The following is a 27,371-nucleotide window of genomic DNA, read 5'->3' as shown; positions in this document are numbered from 1 at the left end:
ATAATCAAAAACAAAAAAAAGTTAACAAAATATAAAGAAATGTATCGAAAAATATCGAAAAATATCATATACGCTTACACTCACGTAAATGACCCTTAATAAATATCACTAAATATAATTTTTCCATCTTAAAAAGAATTATACAAAATAATATTTGAGCATTCGGACGTGTCTTACACAAAACCATCACCGTTCACTATAAATTGTATCCTTTTGCCGCAAGTACAAAAAATTAAGAGCAGATTTATACCGTATAGGCACATATGCATATATGGTATACATGTAAATAACCAATGTTAACAGTGTGAAAATAAAATTACAGGCTTAGAGTACACAACAATTTTCAATTTTCCTTTCATTTTTTTTTTTTTTTTTTGTTAAATCGTCCACATATGTACCTATATGAGTGGTAACTATGTTCTTAATCTTTTTACTGCGCTCTTACATCATTCGTCCCCTCCATTACAAAATAAAAATATTAAAATTACAATATATAAAGGTACCTACATATTATTAAATTAATTTCGGTAACCGAAAAAGAGATTATGAAGTTTGCTGTCGACATAGAAAAAGGTTCATTTTAAACTTAATATTATAAGATCAGTTGTAAGACGTTTCTCATTGACAACGATAATAATAATAATAATAGTAATAATAATAATAATAATAATAGTAATGATATCGGTATACACTGTGGAAAAAATGTGGTACATTGTACATATAACTATAATATAATGATAACCAAATAAAAATCGATTTTGCAGGGTAGAGTACATTATCCCGAAACCAGCGCTATACACGCGAGCAGTGCGTAATATTTTTCGGTGTACAGAAAATTGAAAAAAAATCAAAAAATTAAAAACTACGCGGTACACGGCAAGCTATAATAAACGCAAACAATATATTAGAAAAAGTTAGTATATAAGAATATGATATCATAATATAGTTTTTATATAATATAAATAAGCAGAGGAGCAGAGGGAGAGCAGCAGCGCACAAATTTTATAGGTGTACATATTTTTTTCTTTTTAGAGGAGAGCGAAATAACAATAATAATGAGAACAGTTATATGCGCGATTTATGACGGGCAGAGACAACAAGCAAGGACAAAAAAACTCGATGTAAATCATTCGTCGCGACGGTTGCTCAAAAATCGGACTCTACTGAGTGGTTCCGAGACACAACGATGCTCTATATAAATATAAGTAAGAAGAGACTGCGGATTCCTTTGCTCTGTCCTCCGCACAATAATTACGCGTAACTGTTGTACAAAATAATTATTGTTGAGCGTTAATAAAAAAATAACATAATGTGACATCTTTTCATGATAATATTATCTCATTATTCGATAGCAGAATGGTATGACATTTCGATTTTGTGTCCGGGTATAATAGGCATTAAATAATATTTGTAGTTGTTTGTATGTATGCATATGTGTGTGTGTATGTGTATATGTGTGTGTATGTATGTGTATGTGTGCGTATGTGTGATTATACGCGGTGTATATTGATTACTGCTCGGCAATCTTGTTTATCCTTTCTTCTGCTCCTGCTCCTGATTTTTCGGCAACTATGCAACGGCTATGTTTCCGCCACCACTTCCGCCGCCACCGATTTCCAGGGCCTTCAAGAGTTCCGATCCCTGGAGCAGTACACCACCTGCCGGGGCGTTCACATCGTAGTCATGTGCGGTCAAGTCCATCAGCGATGGTATGGAAGAGCTGCCTGGGTCCAATAGGCACGAGGCGGCCTTTAGCCTCGATCTGTGCCTTGGCTGCGAACCGTCTTTCACCATAGAGTTCTTGCCGATCATTGATTTTCCCGCGTCGTCCTAGACAGGACATAAGAAGAAAACTTTAATCTCCATCGTCAGTTATAAAATACAAATAATAATCGTAAGAAGGTATCGGGGGGGAGGAGAGTGGACGTGACGTCTAGTATTATTATTGACGTTGAAACGGCAAAGCGATAACGCGTGTACGCGGTATCTTCTCTTTAACTCTATACCTAAGACCCTAAGTGTATTCTTTCTTAACAAATACATATATGGTGTGGACGTGGTGGTGGCGTCCCTCTTTGACATTATAGTGTCTAGTTCAATCGAAATTGTTTCGCCAGCATTCGAATTTCTGTCCATAAATGGCCTTAGGTGTCAATATCAACGTAAAATTATAATATGTACACTGATATCGTAATTGTATATCAGAGTGAACAGTCTTTTTTGCAACGAACACAATCGTTCTGTCGCGTCAAGTGTTTAGAGGAAATGATAATTATACGAATTTGACAACGTAGCGGCGTCTATAAGACCGTCACCTCGAGTCCAATAACTAAAACAAGCATCGGTGCTCAAATTTTTAAAAAATCGTGAGTATGTACAAACATAATGTTGTCGACACATATGGATCGGTTCAATTACTGATTTTCATATTCATTGTCCGGATAGTTCCCTGTTAATGGTCTTTATGATAATATAAGTTTTTGAATTGACAAATAACGTCATATTATAGTATCGTTTGGTCATGTGTGACCAAAATATGTCATATGATACCCGGCGACAGTCTCTGATGTTTCAGCCAACATATGTCGCATCATAACAGCGTTTATAAAATCAATAGATTTTACTCTTTTTTAGCGTTCAGGAAAAAACTACAAGTCGTGGGTACGCCGTACTTACAAACAATAGACACTGAGTCAAAGAGGTACATGGTTTATCTACCACTACTACAACTACTATTACTGCTACTGAAAGGATCAAGAGAGCAATAAAAACCAAAAAGTTTTGTTCTTTATTATACAGACAAAATTATTTTTAAAACAAAATAAAATATTATTAACTATATTTCATATAGGGTAAATTATATATATATATAAATATATATATGTATGTATAATAAACAAGTAATAATAAACAGTAAACAATTCACATTGTCGTCGACGGTTGCACCACCACAATATGATGGTCGTCTGACGTATATAGGTACATAATTATAATAATATAACGTATATTATAATATCATATAGTAGAATGACTAAAAACAAAAATAATACAACCGACTAATAATGTTAAAATATAATATATATAATAATATATATATTTGTAATTTATTTTTCGTTTTTATTTCAACTAAGAATCAACAAATATGGTGTATTATTATTATATTATATGCATTGTATTGCACATGTCGTGTATGCTAACTATACTATATTATATAAACCCTGGCAGAAAACGCGCCACAGGACCACGACGCAATTCGGGCTCGTTTTCTCTCCTTTTCCTCCACGACGATCCATAACGAACACGAGTGGTGTTTACCTATACATACGCGGGAGAATAAGGGCGCACGATAGTGCTCTCGCGTTATACAATAATACATAATATACATATCAAATCTAAGGTTTGTATCTAAACCGTATCGCTTCACTGTTTAGATGGACAGGTACGGGATCTAGCACACGCATACGCACACGTCTTCTTGTACATTATTATATATGGGGTGCGCCTATATCGGCGAGGGTAAACATCATATTATTATTATGATAATATTATGAACATTTTCAAAATATTCCTCCACGCACGACCCACATAATGTATAATATTATCTATCATTGTGGCACAACAAATAGGGAGGTCCTAGTCCACCAAATATTTGCAAAGTTCCCCCGATTAAAAATTTAGCACCTACTTGGTACTAACCATAAAGATACCTATCGTTTTAAAAATATATCACGGGAGGGAGGTACATATCAGTTCCCTCAATAAATGTGGGTTGTTTGCGCCTACGATAATATTATATATTATATCAACACGTGCGCGCACACGCACAAGTCCACTATACACGCGATCACTTAGCCGTCACGTTGCGCCGCTGATGTTGTTCGTAAAAACGCGAATGACGCTGTTGGGACGCGACTGACGCAACCGCGGCAGCAGTAGCATTTTTCGACTTGGGCGATGTGAAACATACGTAACCAGCACTCACATCGCAACCGCTGACCAGCAAGTTCATTAACACGCTGTTAGAAGCACCCTGTTTAGCCGTTTCCTCTTGACGACACCGTTTCCACGTCGACGGGGCTGCAGCCGCGGTGGCATTCGGCCCAGTTCGCTTGATACCACCGCTATTGGCCCGGCCTGCTGCCGACCCGTTACAATCCAACTGTTGCTGTGGCTGTGGTTGTTGTTGCCGTAGGGGGTTGTGTTGGTTATGGCACTGATCTGTGAAACAAAACAACAATATCGCGAAACAGTTAACACAACGCCACAAAACCGTTATCGAAAAGTGCGACATTATAGCCAAGAGTCTAAACAGCTACGTTATGTATTGTGTGATTTTCGTCTTATTCTGATAAGCCATTGCAGTTGTGGAATTATTCACTAATATAATTTATCTGAAATTATACAGAGCTTGACCAAGCAACAGACGCACAACGTAGCTGTGAACCCTGCTTAATAATAAGTAACAAGTACGCCGCCAATGACGAAACCCTCACCTGTCACAGCCGTTGTAGGTTCGGACCCGGAGGAACCGCCCGAGTTATACCGTTGGTGTAACATTTTGCTGATCGATCCCCACGAATCACCACCGTCCATGTGTAAGAGGCTACCGCCGCTATCAAAGTGCTGTTGCCTGCAAGGCAGTGCGTCCGCGTCAGTCTTCTGCAACAATTTGGCCAGGCTAGGAGACGGCGGCGCATCTCTGTCAATCGAATTTTTCCCAACGATATCTTCCGTCGTTGGCACATGCCTAAGCAAAAAAATATACAGAATAACTATAGAACCGTATACACATCGTAAAAACTACCATCTACACAACCCACGACCCCCTTTATCGTTACCGCGTCGCTCACCAGTTGTTGTTGCTACTGCCGTCATGGTGATTAACCGCATTCGGCGACGGTTTTGGCGACGGCGATCTGTCACCGCTGCCCCACAGCAGATCGTCCGACAACAGTGGGTACAGGTCGTCTTCGTACAGGGGTATGAACTGATTCTTGAGCGACAGGTCCAAGTCTAAGTCATTGGGGCTGTTGTCCAGGTCCATGCCCAACAGCGAGGACATGGTCGGATCGCACAGGTCGGTGACGGCGTGCTGCGACAGTTCGTCGCCGTGGTGGAGGTGATGGTGGTGTAGGTGGTGCATCGGCGGTGACGACCGGGAAGCCGAAGAGTATGCGTCGTGCAGCGACGGCGGCGCCGGCAACGAGTCGAACGGCGCCAACGAACAGTCGGTGAGTATGAGGTCGTCAAGTACATCGGACATGAACAGGCCAAGATGCCCGAGACCACAAGTGTCCAGAGGCACGCACACGTCACCAGCCGTCGGGGCCAGATGAGTCAAGTCTTCCGGTTCGTCTTTGAGCACTGAAAACCACAAAATAAGCGATGGTAAATTGATTAACACGTCGCGCGTGCTACATGGCAAATATTATACTTGTTAGTCGGACAAAAATTGTTATAGTAAAAACATAAATATACAGTGAAACATTCCCTAACAAAAACCTCTGAATAACGGACACTTCCAAATGGTGCAAAAATGTCAGCGACCGACAGTGTCCGGTATTTAAAGGTTTTACCACGTAATATATACAATCGAAAATCTGTAGTATCACTCACTGGTCAGTCCCGTGTCGTCATCCGAAAACGTCAGGAACCCCTTGTTCATGTCTTCGGTCCGCGGGGCGAAAATCTTGGCCGTTGTAGCTTTCGGGCTCTCCAAACACGATTCTGGTTTCTTTTTTATGACACTAGGCGGTAGATGTAGTCGACTGCGATGCGGTTCTCGGCTTACCGTCACCGTTCACGTCCAGATAAACCGGCCCATTGCCTGCCGGCAATAAGAACGTGGAAGAATCCACCAAACACTTGGGCTTGAACACTTTTTCCGTGGATGACGGTCTTTTGGCAGAAGTTGAGGGTTGCTGTTTCAGTTGTTGCGGCTGTTGTTTTTGCTGTTTTTGCTTTTGCGGCGACGACGGTTTGTCCTGGATGGCGGGCTTGCAGATGACCGGTGATAGCTGGCACAGTGAGTAGATCTCGTCGCCGTGTTCCACGCCACTGCAAAAACACAAACAAATCAAACTTTTACAAACAATGTACTTATTTTCGATTTTTAAATCCACGCAATATTATATCCATTTTATTTATTTTATACTTTTTATTTTATGTTATCGGTTTACATTTTATTTTATTTCGCTCTAATTGTCTTCCTTTTTTTTCCTCTCCTACTTGGCAACCGGCGGCCGACAAGAATGTGCCAATTGGGACGTTTATTTTCGATTGCCATTGCGGTAAGAAGTTCACGGTAAGAAAAGAAAAAAAGAAACGACAGAGGTAACACGAGAGTACAATGTATATAGGATGCAAATCAGGCGTCTAAAACATGTACGTAAGGTACAACCAAATGTAATGTTAATGTATAATGTATGTGTTTCTGTATGTGTGTGTGTGTATTTATATTGCGACGGAGTGTCTCGCGCACAGCGTATTTCGATTTGAAGATTTCGGCGAATCTTTTACAACGGAAAAGTTCAAGGCCGTTTAGTAACCTTATGTATTCGATGCACCTTTTCGTTATCAGTATAGAAACCTATACGAGTGACGAAGTTTTGATTGCCCTCTTGCCATGTATATTAAATATATATACGAATTATCAACTTGATGATAATATAATCACTATATAGTATTATATCAATGTATATAATTTTATTATGTTTATGAATTTCATATACCTAATTATCGATCGTTGTATGCTTTTTATTATTATTTCACTATATTATTAAAGGGAAAAATAATTTTTATTTATTTTTTTAAGACACTTTTGCAGATAGTTTTTTTTCGTTTGTATTCATCTACAACTAATGAATATTATATTAATCTAAGAGATTCAATTTCCTATACTCATTACGCGATTAATTGGCATTAAAAATAAACGATTTCATTCATACTTTATGGGAAACCATACCAAGGTTATTTATTTCGCAATAGCTATAATAAAGCTTCAATACGTTAACTAGATATTTTTTATGCCTAAATGCACATTGCAATGCGTGTTTAAGACGTTTAAGTGTATTAAATAATATAATAATAATAGAAATAATCTATGTTCGACTGGGTCAATGAACTGTTAACTGCTGACATTTACATGAATAAGAATTGCTAACACAAATTCAAACTATAAAGCTTTCGAATGACGACAATGATGACAAAATATAAAAAACAAGAAATAATTTCACTAATTAACAGAAAATAATTTTACAAGTTGAAATAGCTAAACTACCGGCTTTACAATTCGGACCACATTCCCGCACACACTACTTCATCCGAGCCGAGAGCCAAATACCACACATATAAATGTGTACAATTGGCATATTATAATGTACTTATTACATATGCACGATTAGGTGGAAAAGTAAAATTAAAATATTGAAAAATAGTATTTATGATAATAAATTATAGACACGATAATTGTATACTAAATATATTATATGTCATGTCAAATGAAAATATTAAAAAAATAAATTAAACAATTATTTTATCTTCTAAATGGTTTGTTTTATTAAGCGTACTGAATACACTTAATGGAACGATGATACCGGTTTAATTATAAAGCATTGTTACGTCATGCCACGAAAATGTTTCCTTTTTATTATTATCGAGTTAGTAGATACGACCAAAAATGGTAAATTGATTGACATTATCCATAAAAAGACACACATATGTGCAAAAATAAAAAAAAATGAAAACATAAAAGAATGTGAACAAAAACTATTACGAATAACGAAGTGAAAAGAATAAAATGTTTGTTTGAAAAACCGTTCCAACACAATATAAACACATATTATAAGTACATATTATTTTAAATTTGGTGAGTGCAAAACAAAATGTAATGAAATTAAATATAAATGTAATTAATAATGTTTGAATTAGATTTACCTTAGAGTAAAACTTATAAAAGTAAAATAATAATTAAAATTAAAATAATAGTAATGAAAATTCCAATAAAATGAATTTAAACGTTTGTACTGCTAATAGGAATTTAAACTTTAGATCTATTATTAAAAACAAAAGTAAAACAAAACTAATGCTATTCGTTTTAAAAGTGTACGAGAGATCACACGAAACTTAAAAAAAATTAACTGGCAGCTAGCACGCAACTGAATAATATTATTCAAGTCTAGACTAGACCAGTCGACAGCTGTTACACAGAGTGACCACCATTGCGAGCGCTCACCTACCGGCAACGAAACCGTGCAGCGTATAATGTGTTTTGATTATCATCGTTTTGTCGAAATTTATCTTGTACAATAATAATAATTGAACATTTACGATTCACGTGTTTGGAGGAGGGCTGATAACTCCGTTGTTGTAATGAATATAGTAATATTATACCTGTCAATACACGACGATAACCCATGGAGAATATAATATCATAATAATAATAGTATAATTGTAATAGCCAGTAAGTACTGCTAAAAACATTTAAACAAATTGCACACAATTTTTCACATAATAAATTCCAATAACAACCGTAGTTATACTGTTAATGAAACTACCTATAATGTCACAAAATATACCACAATCCCGATAATGATAAGTATAATATAATATAACATATTATATACTCAAGGTATTTTCGTTTAACAACGCTCATAATTAAAAAAAAAAATAATAAGTCACTAGACGTTCACGGGGAACTCGTTACACAGAATAACATTATGTATATTTAAATGATAATTTTACCGAACGTTTGATACGCGTGTAAGTACAGTATGTGTAATGCATACAATATACTGTGTAGCAGACTTTATTTTATTTTTTAGTCGTAAGGAAGATGTTGTAATTACACATGTTGATATAAACATAGACACGTTTTTGTTGCATAATGATTTAAAATAGTAACTTGGAAGAAAAAAAATAGCACATCTTATTATGTAAAACGCTTTAAACAATGCCAAAATGACATGTATATATATTATAAAATACGATACACCGTATTAAAGCATAAATATGTATTTAACCAAATACAGTTATTATATTTGCCGCAAAACTTTTTGAATGAAATGATTTTTAACGATACAACGACGAATCACGTCGACACGCGAATCATAATTTTTAAGTATTATGATATTATTGAACAAAGCTATATTATATTGATCGAATGTTTGGGAACCGACGTCATCGAAAACCTCCATAGCTATACTATAGGCATAGTTTCTATATAGTCACACAGTCATTGAATGTAGGTATATAAATATATACAACATAAGGATAGGTGGGAGACGGAAAACATATGTTTTACAAGTATATTACACACGCTACCATGGTTGGCTTAGAGTATTCATATTTATAATGACAACGCTTTGCAGTCGGCTACAATTATTTAATTTTTTATTAATTTTGATTATGGTTTCATTATAATTATAATATAATATTAGCCCAAACGCCCGCCCGCTCGAGTAGACGCATATTGTGGACGTGACAAACGAATAATATGCCTTTGAATGATCAAGGTTCGTTTTTTCTCGCGAGCAAAAAAAATAATATACATTGATTAAATAATTAATTATTCACGTTCGACAAATCATTAATAAGAGTGCCTAATCAAATATGAAAACTGACACAACGAGATGATGACGACGATATATGCATCACGCTGTGTTATATTATAAGTGTTTATATAATTATTTTTTTCTCAAATTTTTTTTCTTATTACCGGTCCTGGTCCAGGCGCAGTCAAAGTTACGAATATAATATTTAAATGAAACCCACGGCGTTTTAAGACACGCAGTGGTCTTAAAATAGCGAAGCTTGTATTTTCGTAAACAAATCCAGTTCCGAAATTATGTACCACTACTTTATAATATAATTTCTCACTCTCACTCAACAGCGACGTTAGACACGATAATAGATGAGGATTGATGGTAGAAAAAACAACACAAATATTGAATAAAAATATTCTTGGCTGATCGACTATCTAAAATCGTTTTTACAGAGCAAAACAAAATACTTAAGAAAATAAATAAATAAAATGCACCCCCAAATCTTGCAAAATATTTATATAGCATTATATTGATGATGACAGTCATTCCATCCCCCATCCTTCCACATTAAGTGTATGCAGTTGCATTAAGATATAAAATGCATCAAACAGTATATTATTAATATAGTTGTAATGATCGCTCATTTAGGTCGATTAAAAGATGACCTTCTCGACAGGATCGTCCTAAAAAAAGCAACAAGAAAAAATTCAAACAAAATATATGTACCTACCAAAAATTTCGACGAAATTCTTAACGATGAATTTTTACAAATCACAATTTTTGTATTCGGCAAAAATAATACTTTTCGATCTCTGCGAGCTTGGAACTAAACTACATCTATCTGACATGTGAATAAATTAAAACATTTGGTGACTGCGCATTAGTTTGTAAGAGATAAATCGGCTGAATTATACTATATTATATAGGTATACCACTGACTCCACGTCGAAATAAATACAACTTTGTGAATACATTATACACTATGTGTTTCTAGGTCATCTGGAAAACATGGTGTCAGCTTCGCACGTTTTTTTTCCTTTCGGGAATATTGATAATAAATAATAATAATAATTAATAAAATAAAATCCTTCGAAGCGAACCCGATTTTCATGTATTTTTGTCATATAATAACACTACGTGACTTTAAATTAACTGCAGTGAAACGCCTAACCAGACTGGATCTAAACCTAGGGGTTGTCCTGCAGGTTTAAGATTACGTTATACTACTAATAATTAATAAATACACAATATGTTATTATGTATTATGATTACTGACTGATTAATAAGAATAACTCGTATCGGTAGTTTTACCTTTTTTTTTGGTTGTATATTATTTATAAGTTATAAGATCTCACAGACAACAGTAAAATAATTTTCAAAACAAGACGTTCTGTACATATTATAATGTAATAACTGAAATATACGTCATAGTTTTCTTTTTGTATTTTCCTATTTCTTAGCCATATAATAGTAATTACAATACGAGTATTTTAAGTTGTAGGTATATTAAAGAACGTCAAAAATAATAATAAAATAATTAATATATGATTATATAATGGCATAATGCGCAAACTACGATCCGTTTACGATTTATCACATTAGATATATATATATATTGTTAATCTATTATATTTATCATATTATAATAAATGTACCGGTAAAAATATAAACAACATATCAGCAATTGGATATAACATTAGTAAATTTAACATACATAATATAATTTATATAAGTCTAAAATATTATTGTTAAAGAGAAAAAAATGATTTACAAACAGATAACAATATTATATTATTATATTATCAAAGATTTATGATCTTTTTTAATGAACGTATGAACTTAAATAATATAAAAAACATTTAAAGTAAATTAGAAAACCTATGAATAAATAATAAAATCAGTTTTAGTATATCTATACTAAATTAGGTAGCTTGTATAATAGTGTTATCAAAATATAACGGTTTTTGAACCCAAATAATACCAATCAATTTAAATTTTATCAAACGATTATAAATGAACATTATTTGTTTATTTAATAATAAACCACAATAATTAATTAAATTTAAGTGTTTAGTTTTAAAATTAATAATTTAGCTATTAATTAAAAATATTGGTCATGACAAAAAAATTACTTAGATACAATTTATCCAGGAAAAACATTAAAATTTTAATTTTCTTAGACAATGCTGGAAACGGATTTTTAATAATTATTAATACTAAAATATGCCGATTAATTAATAATAAGTGTCAATAATACTATATAGATATATTTGAATCCTATTTAGTGAAAGGTATAATGTATATATGATTTGTGTCAAGAGCGACGACACTAAAATTTTAAAAACCTACATACAGGAATACGCGAAACAGGAAATTGTTAAGCTTACGTCATAGCATACCTATTCTACCAACTTCTATAACAGTATGAATATACGAATAGGCTTAATGCTTTTAGACATTACACTACAGTAATTAGTAGGTACTATAGGTACTAAAAAAAATGCACATAAACAACAACATATTCTCGGCAAAAATATTTTATTTTCTGACCTGAGTCCAAAATATTTAGTTTTATTTGTATTGGCTACGATCTGCTCCAATATGTGTATATGTATATATATATATATGTGTGTGTGTGTGTGTGTGTGTGTGTGTGTGTGTGTGTGTGTGTGTGTGTGTGTGTGTGTGTGTGTGTGTGAGTACTATGTAGGTATTGTGAGTATGTATATTGGCGTCGCCGAATATGTGTAATAAAATGGATGTGCGCACGATCATGATTTATTGTTTCGCGGTATAATATAAAACACTCGACCAATTCCTTACGGATTTTGGTTCAGTGACTTTATTGACTACTCTCGTTGACACTACAATTTAAACTTTATATTATTATTAATGTCGCCTACATAAACTATAAATTAATTTGTTCTATGATGGTACATATATATATATATATACATACTACATAGAAAGAAAGAGAGAGATACACACTAACCTAGCTAATTAATCTTATTTTCATTATTTATGACGAAATATGATATTTATTAAAAATATATTGGTAACAATAAATAATTATTACCACTTTTGATTTTAACCAAATATAGTACTAAACCTGTGTGATCGTTAAGTCCATTATAATGCGTTGATGAACCAAAAAATTTCACAAAAATTAAAAAAAAAAAAAAACTAAAACATTTAGTAATTAAATAAAACTGTGACAACGTTCAAAAAGAAGTATATAACTTTTCATACACGTCAAGCCGAAGGCATATTATACTGATTATAGATATTAATAATTATGCAAGAGAACCACAACATTATTTAAACCTAGTATCGTATAAATTATCATAAAAAACCTGCCGGACTACTTAAAAAGGAAAATGTTTCATTTTAACGATACCGACAGGTTAGATCTTTAACTACATCAAAACTTTCAATTCGGTGATTAGATGATACCAATTATTTTTTTCTATATTTTCGTGTAAATTTTACTAATTGTTCTATTCTGTAACAGATTGTAAATTATATAATAAAAAATAAATATTTTCGTGTCATATTAGAGGAGTCAAAACAATAATAAAAATAAAAATAAATATTAAAACTTAAAACTTATAACTGTAATATTTATTTTTAACAATAACCCAGTGCTACAGAATGTAATATTATCTACAAATGAAACGATTATTGTAACCGAATTAAAATCAATTTAATTAAAAGTTGTGGGTAAACGAAAAACAATGACACTAAAACATACAATCAATTCGCTATCTATGTGTATTATACATATAATATATTTATTTAGACATTGTACACAAAACAATTTCGAATTAGGTATATTCGCAAAAATAGAACACACCTTGTCATATTGTAATATTTAATTAACATTTTTTTATCGTTTTTTTTTTTACACTATAATATATTTTTAGGTAGGTACACATAAGTATACCACAAATGAATGATTTATGCATTTTGATTCGTTGGCGTGCCGAATAGAATTAATTAGACAAACAGCAGGTAATTATTCCTTTGTTTCAAGTTACTAGGTTACTTATATATCTCATGACCATTAAGTACAACATAATTATCATGAATGAAATATATTATATACATGTGTGTGTGTATGTCGACACTAAAATAAATTGTAGTATTGGTATAAAAATATAATAAAATAGGTAATACAACCATGTATTGTGGTATAAAATTAACGAATATTCTGCTTCGATAAATATAAAAACGAATATACTATTAGAATAACACTATTAATTTATTTTGTTCAAAATAACAGACAAATTTAATTTGCCAAGTATAAATCCTATAAATATAATAATTGTTTTAGATACGAACATTTATAAGATATGAATACTGTCATTTGGCCTTGTAGCCTAAATTGGTTTCCATTAGTATTGAATTAATACCTTAAGTTACCTATATATTTTATCTACAAGTTACATTTCGTCAATAGTGTACATAAAATAAACAAATTTCAATTTTGTTGTTTTACATAATTTCAATAATGAATATTCATTATCTTTTGAACATTATGTTTTTGTAGTTTACCGAGCGTACACTCAGCACATAATTAATGAAACCAATCTACCAAAAAAAAAAAAAAAAGTTAGGTAATATGACCCAAGATAAGTTCTTTAGTTTGTTTTTATACACATTGGTGTATACGATTATATACATTTTGTTAAGGCTAACTTAATTATTTTAAGTGTGTTACCTTATTCTAAATAGAATATGCACATTACACAATTATTATTTATTAATGTGAACTGAAAAAAATACTGTACATGGAGGTACCTGCAAATAAAATGTATCATAATTTTATATGATACTTCAATTATAAATAAAATTTGACGTTTTATTTAAAATAAAATTACATATTAAATTTTAAACGAGTTATTATTTGTTTACTGAATATGTAATAAAAAATAATTATAATAATAGAATTAAACTAAATATTAGGCTAGTTTTTATTCAATAATCAAATAAATAAAATTAAAAAATTAATATTTTACTTAATTTAGTTTGAATTATGGTTTTAAAAATAAGAATATTCAACCATTAAATATTTGATAAATAAAACAATCAATAAAAAACCATTGTAAATAAATATAATAATAAATATAATATAATCTAATAAATCTAATAAATATAATCTTATGATAAATCCAACTTCTGTAAATCTCATACTAACACGAGTTCTATTACATTTTTTTAACTCTTATAATCTGTTAAATTGGCTTTTATTAACTAAAAAATTATATAACATCATATACAATTATAACGTCACAATTGGTACACAATTAAACGTCAATAATGCTTAAATATAAAACAATACTCAAACAACAGTACACAACACGTACCTCCCACCTTAACACAAACATAAAATTAAAAATGTTGTATTCTACATTTTAACAGGGTTAAAAATATTTGCTTACTAAAATTATAAGCTTGACGACCAAATAATATAAGATGTAGCGATAACGTAATGTGTTTACACTTGAATTTTATTGTTCAATCATAAACATAATTTTTGTGCTCAACAGAATTGCCAACAGACATGATGTATATAACATATATAAAAATATTATATGTTGAGATACAAACTTAAAAATAATATAGTTTACGTATGTTCATCGTTCGTCCGAAAGATGTTTTTAGTGTAGGTACCTATTAGTCCTATTGTAATTACTATTTAGAATCAACAACAATACTACTACAACACTATTTTTTTATGCAGTCATAATCATATATAAAAGACAAAAGTTTGAAAATAATATTATACTATTATTTTTGGTTTGATCTATAAAAATGGAGCTCAATCACCAGCACAAGGTTGAAGGAAAGTATTAAAATAACAATACTGTGAGAAAGGTAAACAATGCTGACTATACAAGTTTAAATAACGAAAAAAATTTCAAAAAAATTCTAATGAGTAGCGGTGGTAAGAAGAGTTACTCAAGGCAAGCGTGTGGCCTTGTTTTGATTGTTGGAGAAAATTTTTACAAAGCGGGCCGCTAATTTTAGAATCGTTCAGAAATAGAGTTATACATCGACCGCGACGTCACTATACCGTAGACTATATTATATACTATGCGGACAAGTCACAATCGTGAAAAAAAACACTCAAGCATTAATTTATGGCTTGTGAGCCGTTATATTTTTTATAGCGATAAATCTCGCAGTAAATTAACTTTTCACCACTCATCGATAGGTATAATAGGTATATATAGTGTCGGAAATATTTTCGGCACAACGTTTTTATCTTCAAAACGACTATAATTATCATGGTGCAGCGTATAGATGTATTATTTTACTAAGATTTAAGTGCGACGTCAGTCGTATTCCACCAAAAAATCTAGATAAATCAGCGAACGTACACATACGCATGGTACCTATACCTCATATACCTAACCAGCTAGCTACTTCACACAAACGTATATAATATATAATTTGTAGTATACGACGCATAACGAGGGCCGAGTAAATAACATTTTACACCTCTGATGACGCCGGGGTTCAGAATAAAACATCATCAACGCATTATATTATTATTATATTATGATTTGGATTTTCTTTTTCCGTGATAAAATTATATTATTATTGTGCGTACATCACGATAGTATACGCAACCTATAATGTTATAATTTATAAGTACCTGTATGCGTTATTACATTATACTAATATACTATATAATGTAACGCGTACAAATGAATAATGATTAATAAATAATAAATGTGATGTACATTTTTTTTACAATAAAAAAATCGTTTGGATCTCACTAAATATCTATTCAATACAATACAGTTACATTATTATCTTATCTTAAGAAAATCACCTAGTTAGCCTTTAACATAACAAAATTATGAAAGATTTCAAACCAGCGAACGTTATCTCCAGTATGATAGGTATATATTATATCATAATTCTATCATATATTATAGATGTATGGGTTCAACTTTTAGCTGACCCGTCGAACTATGATGTTCATTAAAACATAATTAATTTATGTGCTAAAAATATATTCACAGTTCATATTCATGGAGGTAAAACAACAAAACTGCAAGAAAAACATGTCTGGACTTGCTTGCAATAAGTTGGTAAATAAGCGTATACATCATCATCATGCTCATTAATAGCCATACTATAGCAAAACTGTTTTAATGTATAATAAAAATACATTGAGTTTTTAAAATCAATAATGACCACATTAAACTGTCTAAACTCGAAGGGTCAATCGAAAGTCCAAATGTACCTATATCATTTTGCAACGGTTATATATATCGTACAAACTACAAGATGTAAAACGATATTAAAAAGTTAAAACACTAATTTAAATTTACATTATTTTATTTCATAATGGATAAAACAAAAATTATAAGAAACCATACTAATAAAATTTATTTCTTTATCTCACAATTGAGTATCTAATATAGTTAAAACTTTTCACCGTATTTTACTAATTATGATTACATTATAGAAATTAAAGTATTTTAAACTATTATAACAATATTATAAAGAATAACATAATATGTGTTTTACTAGAGCTAAATTTTTAACATATTAATAACTATAAATATTAAAAAACTTTAAGAAAAATAAATGCTAATAGCTTAATTTAAAAATAAAATGTTCAGATAAAACATAAATAATATATTATAGATTACAATTGTTATAATAAATAATATGATACACCTTAACTTAAACAATTTAATAATAATGAATGATAAATGGAGAGATTTTTACTCTATTCTACTGTTATAGGTCAGCGAATTTTTTTTTTATTAATGCAACCTCTTAAGATCAGTAATAAAAAACGAAAATTATAAGAACAAAAATAATTTTAAAAAATGTATCATACAATTGTGTACACACATTATGTGTATCATAACTATTCGAATTATAAATAATATTTGAAATATAATAATATACTTTTATACTTTTAAAGACATGCATATTAAAATATATAACATTATCAACAATTGTATTTGTTTATTATCACTAAAAAAAAAAAAGAAATCCAAGTATTATATAATCTTAGCAATGTTCAAAAATAAACAATAAATAAGTGAGTTATATCAAATGATAAACACAACAGTATATTTTTTAAGGTCTTAAGTTAAACCAATGTAGTTAGATAATAATGTTTCGTCTGTACATAAACTGTGAAGGGTAGGAAAGAAAATTCAAATATGTACGAAACATGCTTATGAAACAAATATATATGTATAAATTTATTTATTTATTTGTATAAAGAAATATAGAATATTAAGTTATTACAAAACTAAACTGTATAAGTTATTAAAAAATCTGTTGATAAAAGTAAATTCATTTATAACAATTAATAATCAACAATAAGTTCTTCGAGGAGATAACTCTAAAATCATTGGAAATATTACATGAGTATTAATAAACATAATGATAAAAACAAACGAGAATAAATTAGAATAAAATGATTATACAGATTATTTCTGAATATTGTGTTTAATCATTAAAAAAAAGAGAAAGTTTTTTTTTTTAACTACTAATTTAAACTTGTAATTTTATAATAAATCATAATGAGCTAACTCTACTATACTAATATGTGATTATATTTTTAAAGAATTTTTGTTTAATTTTATAGGTAACTAAATTTTATTATTATGGTATGTATATTCATATTTTCCAATATCAAGTTTATAATATTAATTATAATGTTTAAAGAAAACCGAAAAAATGTAAAAAAAATTGCATATTGGTGGTATTTACATAATACATCCATCATAGGTACAAGTATTCTAGTTTTCTAGTTAAATTTAGTTTATAACAATTTATTAACTTGTCATGTTGTATGATGAATATGTACATTTCAAAATGATATCGGTGCATGACGTAAACGTAAAGTGAAGTATATTCAATGAATATACATTTTTATACACTAAACCTATTAATTACTTATAAATTATAATACATTAGTACCTGTGTTATAAAAAAGCAACCAATGGTCTATATACTTTATTTGTACACCAATATTACAAAAACTTTATCATCTATTATGGACTCGTCCAGAAGTACCTAACCGTATTCAAGTGCATGCGACTATATGAAGGCATTTATTTTCGAACAACTTATACACTACAGCTTTCACGAATGTGTTAAGCGTATTAAAAAAAATTAATAATTGCAACTGTGATACAGGACACAGGTACAACCTTAAACATTTAGTTAAAATTATTTATGAAAAAAAATGTTTTAGATCTTCTATTAATATCCGTATATTATTCAACGATTATTATTTATTTTATTGTATTATAGATTAAAAATGAATTTTTAAATAGTAAGACGCCAAACAAATATGTTATAGACATCGACGAATTAAGTATTACTATACTTACTATTATTAGAAATAACTATTAACAAAATTCATTTTACAATAATAAGTAATAACGATCTTTAATAACCCTATTATAAATTATCAAATAGCTAAACATAAAAGTAATTGTAGTATGAAACGTGTAGTCTTAAAAATTATGTCAATTTTACGACGTTGAAATATTTCTGAATTAATCATATTAAATTGTTTAAGTTTAACATATGTATTATTTACTATTTAAGGTTTCTGTATTGACTGTATTACGTACATAGAATGAATATTGTTATGTATCCATCCGTCCATTTGGACTTCCGTTGCCATAGTCGCAAAATACTATTGTTAGTTTTCCTTTAAACATTATTTTATAATATTTTGTTCACCTAAACTATTATTCTTATAAATTTATCGTTGTCTCTAATATTATGTTTATTTATTATTATTATTGACATTAAATAAATAAAATATTCTAATATTATTTTGTATAACAATATTATGTCATATAATATATAATAAAGATACCAGTCAATAATAAATTATCACATGTTTTACTTAGATTTGACGATACGTTTCATTTATGTAAATTTGAACATAAAATATCGAATTCGATTCGATTAGGCAATATATACATTTTACAATTCATTTCAAACTCATAAATTATATTAAGGTATAGATACACTCATAGAACCTATACATAGGAACTCGCGTGTGTTTATAGACTAAGCATTTTTGATGTGGTATTATTATTTATTTTTAACAGAATACACCCATTTTATGTAATAAATACGTAGAAAATTCGTCGTGATTCCTTTAAATAAATGCATACCTACTTATTGTTTTGTTATTATTTATGATTCGTATGAGTAACTTACACTTTATTCCATAATTTATTATTAAAAAAAAAGTAGTAACTACATGAAACATCACAATACATTATATTGATTCTTATATGATATTTCAACATTTGTCTACAATCTGCAGCATATGAAGATGTGAACAACGTGATAAATTATATGAATATAATTTGAATAAAATATCATAGTATGAATCTTTTTTTTTACATAATTCATTGTATAAATCGAGGGTAGTAGACCTATGGCACAAAAAAAAAAACTAATAGGTTTCACAAAAAGATGAATAATAAAAATATTGACTTGGTATTTTTAAACGCAATACTGCAACACTATATTATATTTTACAGAAAATACATACAAAAAATTATAATAAAAATCTAATATCATAATTAAATAAGTGCTTATAAAAAAAATAGCCAGCCTGCATAAGGATTAGAATAATTTATAAATTACGTCATATATATTATGTTTGCTATATTAAATATATTGAGTTATATTACTGCATAATTTGTCAGTTAAAATACCATACAGTTTTTTTCCGAATTTGATAAAACTGTGAATAGACTTAAGTTCTTTAAAAATAAAATCATAAAGGATTGTATTTTGTTAATTATAAATTGTATAAAAATGACACAATATTAAGTGATTAAAATTTTCGATTAATATTTATACCTAAATACATCGTCATACATTATAAATTAAAAATATGGAACCATAATTATATCGGCCAATAAATATATACAATTAAACAAATGCATGCGAATAATTTCTTAAGATAAAAACTACTTTTCGTAGTCCAATACACTTAATACTCAGAGAAAATAAATTATAATAAGAATTTGTGTTTATAATAGTTACACCGCGGTACTTATCTTTTAATTGTTTTAATCTATTTACTCCACTTAACTTATTTTAACTTGCCTATTATTATAATAATTTATAGATATCAGATAATTAAACGTATATACTTTAGTATTATTTACTCATAAGAGTTGAATTTTATGCAAGATAATTTAGAAAACCATAAGTGTATAATACATTTCAATAAAACTCAATCACTTGAAAAAAAATTAACATCTATGGTAATAAATTGTATGTTTGAAATAATTTAATAAATGTATATTATATTACAACAATATGTGATACAAGTGGTTTGAATAAAAAATGAAAACAAAATATTTAAAAATGATAACTAACATACATTAGTAAGAGTTGTTAAATATTACTGTCACTGTATATCCAATCGAATAATAATCAATACAGCTACAGCTATACGAATATTCCAGAATTTTATTTCTGAATCATAATAGTAACCTCATTATTTTTTATCTTTCAATCTTTGAAAGTTATTTAACCAAATAAAAAAAACAGCAATTTTAAATATTGCAATATAGTTTATTTGTGATTACTATAAAATCACTAAAAGAATGATTTCATTAAAATTATAATATTACATTAAATGCACATTTTATCAGACATTCGAATTTCCAGGTAAATTTTAAATTAATTTACTGGTGACAAAAATAATTTATTTTTTTCTTATAATTAATATTAATTTAAACTTAATTTATTTTTTTATAAGATATTTGGAAGATACACAAAAAATATAGATAAAATGTTTAATAATAATATTAAAAATGCAATATGATACCATATACTCATATTATATTACCTACAATATACCTATCAGAATTGTACACATTTATATAACGTTAATTTTATAAAACGCAAATTATTTTTGTGAATTCAAAAATGCATAAGTGTAATGGAAATAGAGTAAAGCCAATTCCATAAAACTTAATCATAGGAATAGTAGAATAGAATGCAATAAAATCATATTTGAAAATTTCCAACCACATACCAACACTGCTATTACAATATTTTTATAAATAAAAGAAGCTATTATATAAAATCTAGGTATAATATGTATTAAAAGAAAATTTGAATCATAATACACTCTAAGTAAAATTAGTTTAAACAATCATAATGATCGAAATACGCACAGTTAACGCTTCGGTCACTCATTCAATATTGGTAAACACATAATTTACTCAACCCAAGCAGTATTTGACGAAAGGCAAATAGATGGCTTATCATTATAATCCTCATAAATTAGCCACAAAACGTTTATCGATTTTTACTAAAAAATCTGAGACCTTGATTACGTACACCTATTTCAAATTTGTGTATGATGTAGGATATTTATGATTAGTGAAACTCGTTTGATTAAAATAATCAATACATTTTTATTTGTTCGTGTAGTCTGTGACAATCGTTTATACAGCAAGGTCAGTATGGAGGCTGATATTTCTTATATATTCCACACTTGTCAACGCAAACGTTGCATGCAAATATAATAATATTATGGTTGAATTTAAAAATCAAGAATTTCTGGTTTCTAAAACAAGTGATTTGAGCGTTTGGCTTACAAATAAAAGCTATTAAGTTTGTGCAATATTGTAAATAAATCAAATCAATTTGAAAGAGGTAATTACAAATACGCATAATATTTAAACGAGAAGTGATGAGTTAATTAAAAAATAATAGTAACTAATGATTCAAATATAGAACACACAAGTCACAAACATCTTCGAGGATCTATTAGAATCTATTATATGCATGAAATTTCCTAAACACCTGGTAAAACACTTAATATAAACTTAAATTAATAAAATCCTACCCACATTATATACGGACACCAGACGAATTCTGTCTTTGTTTTTATGTTTTTATCTCACGGGTATTTAAAATATGAATAAAAACAATTTAGTTGTGCTTGTTTTGGACAAACGAGTCGTTAATTAGGCAAATATATACACGTGAATCACAATTCATTTTTTTCACACGTAATACTTACACTTGGACACATGAATAATTAATACAAACGTGCGGTATGGTTGGGTAAGGGTAAGGAAAATTTTTATATTTCATTTAATTGAATTTATTGCACAAAAATATACTCCTTACATGTACGCCTCAAATACTATTATGACGTACATAATCAGTAGAGTAAATATAAATTAATTTCAGGGGTTAAAAAAAATTTCCATTCTTAAATTCCAATTAATTATACAATCAAAATCAATGCCCATGCCCCATACATTTCGTTGGGGTGAACCCCTAACCCCCCTATATACGCCACTATAATACATGATACTACTCCAATAATATGCTTAATTATGATAGTTTATTAATCTGATGTGCTTGGATTGCCTATATTAAACGCCGTGAAATAGTAACAAAACTTTTTATATATTTATTACAACTTTATACTTCTAATTTAAGACTTGTGCATTATGATTATATGATTATTAATTCAAATATGTGTTATAAATTGAATGTATGCTATTGTAAAAAATAATCTTATCATTAAAAAAAATAATAAGGTAATTATAATTCATAAATATTTTTATTTCAATTAATATTATTAAAAACTAATTAAAAAATGTCCTATTGCAAAAAGTATATAATGATTGTATGTTAATACAAAAATAATGTTATTCAAATATAATTTAAAATTCATAATTAATTGCAGGCAATTAATAGTTCATTAATGTATTAACCAATAGCATTGGTTCTCAACCTTTTAAGATTCATGTTACGCTTATCTATGAGAATTCAACACTACATCGCCCAAACATTAAAATATATTTTAACTAATTTAAACTATACATTTTTAAAGCAAAATATGATTACTTCTAAAAAATGTTATTGAGACAAAATATCCTATACTACAATATCCAAGTCAAAATATCCAACGGATAAAATATCCAGGGATAAAATAATCAATGTATAGGACAAAATATCCAAATGAAAAAAATTATAAATATCTGTATTATTAATACTTATACATTTTTTTTATTTAAATATATTATTGTTCATTTTTAAATCACATTTTAATAACATTTAACATTAATAATACTTTATAATATAGTAATAAAATAATAATAATAAAAATAATATGTTAGCATTATATAATAATTATATCTTTAAATAATATTTAAATAAATATAGTCAATTCAAAAAAATAATTAGTGTCCAAATACTTGGATGATTATGTGTTACCTAGAAATAGTAGAAATTTATATTTTGAATATAGGTTAGATTAATATAACTAAAATAATCCTGTATAAAACAAGGTTGTATATCTAAGTACTTACTAAATTTGAAAACTTATGATTCCATCTTTCACATTGATTATTTGTATATATACGTGATTGCAATGTAACACTGATAACTAAAGCCTCGTTATTATATAGATATTATATCATACAACGTTGATTTTTACTATTATTATTTTATTACTATATTTTAAAGTACTATTAATGTTAAATGTGATTTAAAAATGAACAATATATCAAAATAAAAAAAAAATTATGTACAGATATACAGATTTTTACAATTATTTTTTATTTAGATATTTTAGTACAGGATATTTTGTTCTAGATTTCTGAAAAATAGTACATAGAAAAATAATAATAAAACATTTTTATTTTAGTTGTAGTGTAAAATTAAAATTGATATTTTGGGCATAAAAAATAAATAGAAATAATTTAAAGATATGAAATTTACAGAATATTGTTAAACAATAAATAAGTTTTTAGTTCTAATATTATATTGTTCCGAAATTAGTAGCGTTAAACATGACAGCAGCGGCAAAAATACAATATTATTCAAAAAAATTATTAATTGGATATTTTATATCACCCTACATGCCACCTTGGTTGAGAACCACTGATTTATAGAATAGTATGATAACATATTAATTAAATTAGATTACGAGTGGAATAATTAAAAATTATTTCTCTTGTAAAGCACATCAAGAAAAATAAAAACTATCATACATAAAACAATCATAATTGTAATGAATGTATTTGGTAAATACATAAAAAAAATAATTTATCTTATTCTATTTGACAATATTATAAAATTCTTATTAAAAATAAAAATATCAAATCAGTAAATATCTAAGTAGGTGCTTACATTATTTATAAATAAAAACTATAAGAACACGTATTTTTCCATTTAAATATTCAAGACAAATTTCAATAAAAAATTATTCAAAATAAATATTTCTTTTAGTATTTCAGTTTTTTTATTTACTATCATAATATAGTATTGATTTTGTACATACTATACCTATGTCTATATAAAATATATTTTTTAAATATTAATTTGTGCTATGATTACAAATGCATATGTAATATTTTAACATACTCTATGATATAACTCAGTATTTGTTAAATACTATTACAAATTTTACAATTGTCAATGAAAAACAATAGTTATCTTTTAAAATTAAAGCCCATTTTAATAGAATGTTTCAATTGAGTTTGTGTTATTTTATTAAAAGAAATTTGCTCAAAACATTTATTATACAATAATACTTATAAAACCATTAAACTGATTTATATACTATAATATTGGATAATAATATACCAAAAACCAAACAAAAAAGTCTGAAAAGTATTTCACCCAGTATTTTATAGTGATAAACTAATACTTAATAGTAATAACCATTAACTAATAAGTAACATTATTTAATGTTCAGCAGCGTCTCGGCTAACATATTCAACAAACCAGGTATACAATAGTAAACTAGCAGAACCAGGCCAGTCCGCTATTATAAATGAGCAATAAACATAAAATATCTTACCTAATTACGTAATTAATACACATAATGCTCTCAGGTTTTAGACCCTTGTGATCATTTAGTATGGTTGCTTGTGTAACTATCCAAACATAACCACCTCCTTTTGACAAAAATCGATACCTGTTTGTCTCTACCTGTCCTTTCTCGAATACTGCAAAAATAGTGTGTTTATTAATTAAATATTAAAGCTTTCTTTAAATAAATAATTAATATATAAGCATTTATACTCACATATTTTAAAACTTTTTTCAACTGAATTACAATCTTGAGCATGGAAATAATCAAACACAGATTTGGCAACTAATGAATCAGGTTCATAACCCACATAGTTTGTTATGCTAAAAATACAAAATAAATAGTTTTTAAAATTATTCTTAATGATACACTTTTAAATGGATTTATTCAAAAATATATCTATGTAAAGCATGCCTATACCTATTATGGTAATATATTTTATTTAATATTATACAAAATCTGGATAAAAATATTAAAAATGCTAAGTTAATATTTATTGTTAATATTAATTAATAAATTAATAATATACTTTTCTGCATAAATTTTGGTTTTTAAAATCAACATTGAAATTAAAATTTATGAAATAATAAAATAAAAATTAATACAGTTCAAACTATTAAGCTACTATTAAAATGTTGTTCCAATAAGCAATATACATAAGTTTCAATTGTAAATAATTGAAAAATAACAGATTAAGTTAATCATAGATAAAAATAGAAAATCATATTATCAAGATAACTCTTAATATAGATAATACATTTTAAATGATAACATTTTAATATATCATAAATAATTATTAGATACAATATAAGCAATATAAAAATAAAATTAATGATCATAATAGGAACATATCATTAGTCTAGATAAATAAAGTTAATGTTTTAATTTTTAATTCTTAAAATATAGTAGAAGTTTTGAAAAAATATTAAAAAGTTTATCATATAGACCTTGGTTTTTCTATAATTTTTTAAATGCATTCTAATAAGAAATTATACATATTATAGATAGTGTTATTATTTTTATTAAAATTATTAATGGTATTGTTAGGTAATGTTCTATTTAATTTTTAGATTTAAAAATATAGTAAACAACTTTTATAGGAAATTAAGTAATGATTTTATTACAAACACTTTTTATTAATCAAAAAACAAAATTAATTACATTTTAAAACTACTAAAATTATCTTTAAGCTTTAATCATAGGTAATTCATTAAAATGTGATGATTTAAGTAATTATTAATTATAAACATATCCAGAAAAAAAAATGATTAAATTTAATAAAATAGTTAATTTATATATTTGGTAAGTAAAAAATGATATTTATAAATACCAAAGAATATAATATTATTAAATTTAGTATTTTAAATACATTATAATCAGAATAATTATATATATTGCAGTGACATTTTTTGACAATTTTAATAACTAATAATTTATTGATACCTAACATTTATTATTTCTTAAAATTTAATAATGACAAAATCCTATTCTTTAGAATCTTAAGTGTAATATTTTATGATTACAATTTAAAATAATAATTACATAATTTGAACAATACAATTTTTTTTAACTCACACATCATCAGCAATTATATATTTCATATCCAATGAATGCTTGCTGAAAAATATTTTGCTCTGTTTATATAATGGTATCTCAATATTTGCTGGATGTGGTATTGGTTCAGCGATTGACACAAATATATGAGATGGAGAATCATTATAAGTTTTTTCAAACTTTGAATCACTATTAATAGATTTACTATCAGAATCTATTTTTTTATCTGATTCGTAGTCTGAATCTGATTCTCCACCTGATAAAACTGATGATTTTATTCTGGCACAAGTGTTGATAACTGAATGTCCTGTAAAATGCAGCACCTAAAATGTATAAGAATCATTTGTTATTTATAACTTATATATTATATTTATGAAACATAATTATAAATGTCTAGGTAA

General features: G+C 27.8%; 1 protein-coding gene across 1 annotated transcript in view; it reads right to left on the bottom strand.

Moving 5' to 3' along the window:
* Positions 1 to 305: 305 nt before the first annotated feature.
* Positions 306 to 27,371, bottom strand: part of LOC113550613 (hypoxia-inducible factor 1-alpha-like) — a 50,073-nt gene continuing 23,007 nt past the window's right edge. The window contains 9 exon segments of the mRNA XM_026952557.1: positions 306 to 1,830; positions 3,983 to 4,218; positions 4,494 to 4,747; positions 4,851 to 5,364; positions 5,617 to 5,749; positions 5,751 to 6,057; positions 25,405 to 25,552; positions 25,633 to 25,739; positions 26,992 to 27,293. Of these exon segments, the coding sequence (XP_026808358.1) occupies positions 1,570 to 1,830; positions 3,983 to 4,218; positions 4,494 to 4,747; positions 4,851 to 5,364; positions 5,617 to 5,749; positions 5,751 to 6,057; positions 25,405 to 25,552; positions 25,633 to 25,739; positions 26,992 to 27,293 (2,262 nt within the window). The 3' untranslated portion in view covers positions 306 to 1,569.

The sequence above is a fragment of the Rhopalosiphum maidis genome, chromosome 1 (assembly GCF_003676215.2).
Source record: "Rhopalosiphum maidis isolate BTI-1 chromosome 1, ASM367621v3, whole genome shotgun sequence".
NCBI classification, from domain to species: domain Eukaryota; kingdom Metazoa; phylum Arthropoda; class Insecta; order Hemiptera; family Aphididae; genus Rhopalosiphum; species Rhopalosiphum maidis.
This window is presented reverse-complemented; position numbering and strand designations above follow the sequence as displayed.